General features: G+C 42.3%; 1 protein-coding gene across 1 annotated transcript; it reads left to right on the top strand.

The window, feature by feature from the left end:
* The first annotated feature begins 303 nt into the window (after positions 1-303).
* On the top strand, positions 304-8,522 carry zfand5b (zinc finger, AN1-type domain 5b). The gene is made up of 6 exons (XM_042081610.1): positions 304-460; positions 3,164-3,319; positions 3,522-3,609; positions 3,819-3,925; positions 4,805-4,930; positions 6,838-8,522. Exons 2-6 carry the CDS (start codon positions 3,166-3,168, stop codon positions 6,984-6,986), a joined length of 624 nt encoding a protein of 207 aa, XP_041937544.1. The 5' UTR covers positions 304-460; positions 3,164-3,165; the 3' UTR covers positions 6,987-8,522.
* Positions 8,523-8,853: the final 331 nt, after the last annotated feature.

Below are 8,853 nucleotides of genomic sequence, written 5' to 3'. Positions count from 1 at the left end.
TTCTTCAACATTCAACGATGAAACTGAGTTGACTCACGCAGAGAAGATGTACAATCGTAATGTCCAAAACAACACGACTGTTTACTGTATCAATGTAGCTGCTTGCCTATCTTGACTAGTTGTAAACACCTCAATTTCATTGTTACTGTTAATAAACAATCTCAGGCAAACATGTTCAGGACAGGTCAGATAAAGTAGCTTCCACCAATCACCACCCTCTATTTTGTCATGACGTTACACATTGTGCCTGACGTAATGGAAAAAGTACGCTGCTGATTGGGTGGAGGCCACTCTTTAGGCTCTTACTAAAGAAGGCAACAAACAACAGGCGACGGAAACCAGTAGCGCAAGCTAGCTGCGTCGAGCAACTCGTTGCGGACAGAAGGGTACTTACCAAGTCCTTTCCCCCCCCTACATCTGAGCCGACCTCGCTTATAGACCCTTTCATCGTACAAAAACGGTAAGTTAGCTATCCATTTTATGTTATATCAAAGGTAGTTTCGTTTCCCCTCAGAAGTCGAGATTGTGTTCGATGGGATTCGTGTTAACGTTATCTTACAAACGCTAGAAGCTAAGCTAACTTTGCTTATATCAGTCAGCATTGGGTTTTCAGTGTTCATTAAGGTGAAATTGTTTTTAACGTTACCGAAGTTAACGTCCTCACCACACTCTGGATTTATCAGCGATGGCTATGGACAGTGAGACATTTGTTTAACATGTTTATGAGGAGGCTCTGGCCTTAGAACCTTTGCTAACAGTTAAAGTTAATGTTACAGAATAACAATAACGTTTTAATAAACAACCATAATATGTGTCTTACTACCGTTCAGTTACCCAGTTAGCAAAAGTTCACGTTAAAATTAACGTTATAACTTACCATATCTCCATAATTACCGAGTAAGGACAACTTCTTATCGCTAGCTGGGAAATATTAGTGAACCTTAACGTTAACACTAAGTTGTGCTGTTCATAACATTAGCGTCTCATATTCAATAATTTTTGATCGATGCTTATTCATAATACTGTGGTATATTTTAAGGAACTTTTCGAGGCAACTAGCCACCAAGCTAACGTTAGCTACCCATACATGAGACGAGTGAATTGGCCATCCGTGTAACTTGGTTGTCTCCACGTTAGCTGGCTAGCACTGCTAGCTATACGTGTTTCCATTTCAGTAACGTTACCCATAGATACAAAATATCCAGTAACGTTAAATATTGTGGAACCAAATGTTACAATTCGTTGTGGGTTTAGATGATTGCATCTTCTACGCCCCGAATTGTTGTTCTTATTTCAAAAACAAAGGAAGAGAGTGGTTTTGAACAAAGAGGAGACAAAGAACTTGATGGCTAACGTTAGCATAAGATCAATAATCTAACAAATTACTAACGTTACTTGTTAGATGTGTTTTTAATGTCAACGCAACATCGGGGCACGTAAAGTTAATTTCTTGATTATCGTTTTTTTCTTAATTGGGCGTTGATTGCAGTTTCTACAGACTAAATATTGATGCTTATCCTTGCGATTTCGTGTAACCTTTTGTTAGCGTTAATGCTAACGTTGGCTGGCAGAGTTAGCTAGCATGACTCAGTGAATTTAAAGAGAACGACAAGGCCTTTCTCCATTGCGTCTGCCATTTACCACAGGCGCTGACACATTCGGTGTCGATTTGTAATCCACGTCGTCTATAGATGTTGTAATATTGCCTCATTTGTGTCTTCAGTTGCCTCGAAACAAATGTTGCAAGTCCACTTAAGACTGTCTGAATCAGACAGCGAGCAGGAACGTTAACATTATGCCTGTCGCATTTAGGGTGGTTTCTAGCTACGATTGCTATTTAACTTAACATAATCATATGGTTCACTGGTATTTACTCGTTGGACAACTCATCACTTAACTCATTAGCACTGCTATACATTTTAGATATGTTTTACCAAAAAATGGCCACTGATGCACCGGCTAAGAGCCACATGACAATTGTCTAAATGCAAATAAGTCAGTGAGATGGAGAAATTAATATTAGGCCTGAATTACAATTGTAAAGTCTACTAAATGAATAAGTATAAGGTCTTGCTTTTGATTCCCCTAGGATTGGATGAATGGAAGCTAAAAGCTAAGGTAGCTAGCGATAATGTTTGTTTTGCAGCTTAGAACACCAGTCTGCTGGGACCTTTGGCAGGGTGGGTGATGTGACGAAACATGTTGGGCCAGACGGTTCAACATCTGTGGTTTCAAAAAATAAACAATAGCGGGACTGCCTCGCAACGTGTGTGAGCTTGGGCGAAGCTACGCGTCGCAAGCAGGCGGGCCACGCACTGTGATGTAATAGTTCCATAGCTGGGCTTCCGTCGATATAAATAGCGTCAGCCGTGGTTGTGTTTGGCCCCGGTTGCGTGTGTCTTTGAGATCCACATGTCACATTGCACCCTTGTGACTGAAAGTTAATACCAGCGTCCATGTGCAGTCAGCAGGCACGCACGTGATTGAGCTGTTGCAGTGGGTTCCTAAGGCCACAGTGTGTGACTGAAATTTATGTGTGAAGTATTATTCCAAGTCTCCAAAAGAATGGGCATGCGAGCCATAAGCTCTCATTTCATGTGAGAAATTTGGTTGTTGACAGCACATTGTAATAGTTGCACCAGGGACCTCTAAGAAGCCAAGCATGCTATGCTTGTTTTGTCCTTGTCCTGTGTGTTTGGAAGGGGGTGGTGGGGGTATAGTGTTATCTGGCCCCATCTGAACAGAATGTCCCGAGCCTCTGAGCCAGCTGCTCCATGCGCTTTGTCCCTGTCGCGTGTCTGAAAGGAGCAGTGTAAGGCGTGTGCTTAGGAGGGCACTTTTGTGACGTGTTCCCACACTCTCAGTTGCACATTCTTGCACTGTTATTGATTACCCAAATAAGCTTTACACAGCATGTCCCATTCCACCTGGCTTACATCTACAGGCTCTACAGATTTGCCTTGCAATAGCCATGCATTGGAGGATTCCTAACACAGAAAATATAGTTGTTTACTTCTGTATGCAATTGGCACACCACGTATTGTTGCCTGTTCAGGGCTTCCCATAGATCACACTAGATGGACTCCCATTCCACTTCAGTCCAGTTCCATTTTCTCTGGTCAGAGCCTACATGCTGATTTGTATGTTTGTGATTCCTCAACAGTCATGGCCCAGGAAACTAACTCAAGCCCAGTGCCCATTCTGTGCACCACTGGCTGTGGTTTCTATGGCAACCCACGCACCAATGGCATGTGCTCAGTGTGCTACAAGGAGCATCTGAACCGACAGAACAGTGGAGTCAGCCCACTCAGCTCTATGGGTAAGGCGCACCCCCACATCTGACATCACTTCCTTATTCTAATATTATAACTATTATTTTCTTTATCAAGACTTTTTGTAAGTTAGTAACTGCCTTTGCGCAATAACTTTTATGAAGTTTATGTGCCTTTATTCATACATGCGTCATAGATACCCATGTAATTCAGAGTTCATGGTGGCATTTTTTGTGTTTGTATATGTAGGTTCCAGTGGTCCCTCCTCTGAGGTCTCGGCCATCCAGCGGATAGAGGCCACTCTGAGTGAAGCGGTCAGTGGGATGGAGTCAGCCAGGTGAGGGTGCTGCAGAGGGTTATCTGTGGAGGCTTTTTGTGAGATGAGCTTTTAGTATTTGATTTGAAGTATTGTTACTGTTAAAAGTTGGATAAAAAAAAGAACAGTGGAAAAGTCTGCGTCACTGAGTTCATAATATATTGAATGCATCATGCCCTGTGCAGTGGCATGTTTGTATGAGTAACGGATCATGTGTCATGTCTTCACAGTGCATCGGCTGCAGTAGCAGCGGCAGCAGCAGCTCTGCCAGTCACACAGCAGATGACTGAGATGAGCATCTCCTGCCAGGAGGAGGCGCCAGAGAACATAGAGCCAGGTGAGTGTGTGTGTGTGTGTGTGTGTGTGTGGTCTGTAGAGTGTGAGCTGAAACACAAGAAGCACGAGTGCTCCTGCTCTGCAGGTGTTTTTGTGAAATGTATGAATATTTGGGTTTACCGTCTCATTTTAAATTAATAGAGTACAGAAGCCATGACATGGCGTTGCCAAGGTAGCAATTTCACTGGATCTAAACAAATCAATCTAACCATAGATATGACCATAGCGGTGGCTTTCTCAATCTATTTGAATAATTTTACAATGTTTCTATGACATTAGTATCATTTTTTTACACCATTAGAATCGCATACATGTAGTAATACAAACTCGATCAAATTTGTGAGATTTATTTTATCATGGGTTTCCTCCGTAAAAGAGACCAGTATTTAACTTCACAGCCTGCAGTTAAACTCACGTAAATTCACGCACGTGCCTTGGCTTTACTTCACTCGAACATCACACTTGACCGCTGCCAGACTTTAAGTCGTGAAATATTTTGTTTAAACGGCTATAGCCTACATTTTAAAACAATTAAGGTAGAAATGATGCCACATGTCTACATTGAATGATGTTGATGCTACTTCGAAAGTTTGTTCAGATCCAGTGAAACTGCCATCATGGAAACGGAACGTCACACTTCTAGGGCAGTTCCACGGAAAATGGACATTTTGTCACATCCTTAACGCCAGTGAAATGCCTTGGCATTAGTATGATGTGAATGACAACTTTCATTTTTTGTGCATTTTTTATTTTTTTTCTCATGTATATTAATCAGCCAAAAATGGCAAATGCTCAAATTTCATGTAATCAATCACATCCCACCATACCATCTACTCTATTGGACCAGCATATTTGATGTGGTGTTTTGTGTCTCCCCCAGTGCTGACCCAGCCTGTGGCCTCTCCCACTCTGGCCACAGACGGGGCTGAGGAAGCCAGAGCACCAGAGCCCCCCAAACCCAAGAAGAACCGCTGCTTCAGCTGCAGGAAGAAGGTTGGCCTCACAGGTAAGGACTTCCACCATCGCCACCACTTGACCACTACACCTGCCTTGTTTCCTGTGTCCAGACACGCATGTCCACACGGGGCCAAACGGAAGCCTGCTTACTCTCTCGCTCAATTACGGAGTGACACTTGTGGCGGCGGAGGGCATTTTTGTGAAGGAGTAGGGTTTGATCTAGTGCTTTGAACTTTGCCATGGCCTCAATGGAAAAAGGACATTCACATCAGTCTTTTTCATTGAAAGCTAAAATGTTAAATATTTAAAACACCATAAAGTATACGTTTTGGATGCCCTGGAAAATACAGAATGTCTTCCATCTTACGCCATTTATTATTGTGTGTTTGTGTAGACCCACACATGTTTACAATAAAAGGTCTACTTCCATCTGATATTCCGTGTTTTACTGTTTATGATGCTAATATCAGTTTCACTGTTGGGGAAAGGGTGGAAAAGGCCCATAGTCACACCTCATAAAACACAGCTGCCTTTTAAAGGAACATGTCAGCATTTTGTGAAATTGGCTTATTCACCATCTCCCCTGGAGTTATGTAAGATTATACATGCCCTTCTCATCTCTGTGCGTGCAATAACTCAGTCTGAAGCTCCCACCGTGAGCATAGCATAGCTCATTGAGGTGGGCAGTTTCAATTGATCTGTCGCTAAGCCCCCCCCCCCCCCATTGTTATTGTGTGAAACCTGGACAAACAAACCAGACTTGGCAAGTGACTATCAAAGCAGGACCTTTTGATCGATAAAGAACTTAATTTCCTCCAGAAGCAATCAAAAGGGACTTAATTATGCTATGGAGAGGTATATTCAAAACTTAAAATACATGCATGGTGACTAGCTTAAAGTGGAGGCGAGTAGCCAGATCATTGCACAAAAACCACTGACGTCAATGCTAGCTAGCTAGTGGAAGAAGATTGAGACTGATATGTTAGGCTATGTTAACATTCGATATAGTAAGAATATAGTGTTGGCTAATGAGCATTTTCATCTTGGGATTTAACAGGGAACCTGGTTACTGTGCCCACGTTGTTGGCTTAGTAGCCTACATTACGTCACTGTTGCAAACCTGAAAGATGTCCTCTAGGCTGCTGTTGATGAAATATACCCTGTTTCCTAGCCTCTCAGGGTACTGGTATTACAACGTTTGACCATGGTTATCCGTCGGGGTTTTTTTAGAAAGTAAACTCCATAAGTAACCATTTATTTGTAATTTTATACCTCCTCCCTGTTTCCTATGGAGTTGTTCGAGCTGATTTCTGAAGCAGTTGAAGCTGTCATTGGTTCTAAGGGTTGCGCTTAGCGACAGGTCAATTAGCCTATCCCCAAAAAGTGACAAGCACTCAAACATTGTTCTAATTACATATTGTGACTAGTATAATTACAATGTGTACAAATTTCAATGTAAAATGCAACAGTGATTTTTCTAAGCATATGCAAGCTTGTAACTATATTCTCATTCAGGCGAAGCACTGCTACTGCATCTTTTCAGGTGCTGCGTGCAAATCACTCTGCCAAAGTAGCAGTGCTTTTCCTGAATGAGAACAAAGTTCTTGTATAAGTCACAACTCCTGGGAGTTTTTATCACTTTTGGGTGCTATAGGCTAGTTGCCCACTTCACCTCACTGAACTATGCTAAGCTATGCTAACGGTGGGTGCTTCAGAGTTATTGCACGCACAGAGACGAGAAGGCTTTGTATCATCTAACTCTGGCAGAGACGGTTAATAATTTCCCAAAATGTTTGCGATTTCAGTTAAGTTGTGTTCAACTTCATGTTGCCAACATCTCATTGTGTTGCATTATGTAAATTGCATTAAGTGGATAACCCTGAGCTTAGCATAAACAGAACATTTGTATCTCCATGGAAGAATTGTTTGTGACCCCTGTATGTCTTGCCTCTGCAGGGTTTGACTGTCGCTGTGGAAACATCTTCTGTGGCATTCACCGCTACTCCGACAAGCACAACTGCCCTTACGACTACAAGGCCGAGGCGGCAGCCAAGATCCGTAAGGAGAACCCAGTGGTGGTGGCCGACAAGATCCAGAGAATATAAGGACCCGTACGGTCTGCCTCACTGTTCTGTTGCGTCCTGCTCGGCAGGACCGATTGACTAATGGACTCGCATTCTCCAGCGATGGAAAGACTTAGTTTTTTAAAAATTACAAGATGTGTCTTCAGCTGGTGCATGGAGCGATTTCCCCCTCCCCCTCCATCCGTTATCTCCTTCTGCCCCAACTCTCCAGGCCTTTCCTCTTTCTGGTGTTTAAGCTTCACTTTTCTTTTTAAAAAAAGGCGAAAGAACAAAAAAAAGTTTAAACATGTTAGTTGACCAGGGTGGTTTTGGCCCTGCGTCACGCCTGTTAGTTTGTAGGAGCATCTGATTGGCTGGTTGGTGTCCCTGTGCTGATTGTGATGAGATCCACAATGTGATTGTCTCTGTCCATCTCTGCGTAGGGGGAGGGAAGGGGGGGGGGGGGGCTAGGGGGGGCTAGGGGGGGCAGGGCTTGGGCGGCAATAGCCAATAAGATCCACTGAAGACTGTTTACTCCCCCATCCTGACTGTTTGTCAGGGCAACCTAACTTGCAGGCTACCGAATGGCCTGTTCTGTGTGTGTATGTGTTTGTCTGAGACAGAAAAAAGAGTGCATGTAGCAGTATGCGTGGATACGAGTATCATGAGTATAAATGGGCATGTTTTCACCTGGCAGCAACCTGCAAGCCTGTTAATTGTAAACATATGCCTCCATTTTAATTGTTTATTTAATTAACACTTTGTAAACCCATCAAGATGTTTGGCTGAAATCAGAGTACACTCATGCATCTACCTGCAGCCTTCTGGACTATGAGGGATGGTCAGTGTGGAGTTGATGCCTCTGAGTGTGTGTGTGTCTGTCCGTGTGTATGTTAAGAGGGAAAAGAGGTGTCATACAGCCATTTAAGCATAACTCTCCCTCACATGTGAGATTGAGAAAGGTGATTGGTCCTTTATCGCTGCAACTTGACATGAGTGTTGATGTGACAGGCTTTGATTTAGAAGTCCAGTGACCTTTCTTTTTTTTTTTTTTTCCCTTCTTTCTCCTTATTGATTTGTCTTATGCGTTGTTAGGGGAGGGGAGGGTTGATCTGCATGGCTTGTGCTAAAACATTTGTAAAGATGAATGATGTGGGGGTTGATAGCAATGGTCTGTTATTGTTTTTGATCAATTCACTTCTGTAATGAACATTTTATTTTGGTTCTTTTTTTAGTTTGTAAAGATCTTTTGTGGAGTGTGTATGTGTATTCTGGGTTGCTCGTCAAAATGTGTTAACACAAGATTTGGAAGTTTGGAAATGTCTATCTTCACTTTAGAGTGGATTTTGTGTGAGGTGAATGTGTGCTTGAGTCCATCAGTGTGATCGCCATTTTGTTTCTTGACTCCTGGGCAAGTGAGATTACATGTGAAAAGGCAACTGTTTATGTCAGTTTTTAGTTTTGCAAGTTTGTACAAACCATCTTTATATTTATGTATTGCGCATATAATCTTGTTACCTTGACATTTACTGCTAAATTGTATCATGTAAATAAAATTATGTACAGAGATATATGAAATATGGTTCTACAGGCCTTTTTTTTCTTCAACTCCTTTTTTTTTTTTAGGGGGGGGGGGTTGCATTTGCCTCATGTTACAGTGCAGTACAGACAAAATGTGTTTTGGTTTTATTTCAAAAAAGAGTGAAGCTTGGTAGACTATCGGACTATTTGTTTACTTTATTCTACTTTAGAGCTAAAGCCGCTAGAGCAGGGGTGTCAAACTCATCAGATAGTGGGCCAGATTTGTTGGAATGAGACCTTGTGAGGGCCGTTATTGTCATGGTCATTATCATTTTTCTGTATGAGTGTTTAATATACTCCTTTACCATATATCCACATATCCACTTAG

Source organism: Alosa sapidissima, chromosome 23 (assembly GCF_018492685.1).
Source record: "Alosa sapidissima isolate fAloSap1 chromosome 23, fAloSap1.pri, whole genome shotgun sequence".
NCBI classification, from domain to species: Eukaryota; Metazoa; Chordata; class Actinopteri; order Clupeiformes; family Clupeidae; genus Alosa; species Alosa sapidissima.
This window is presented reverse-complemented; position numbering and strand designations above follow the sequence as displayed.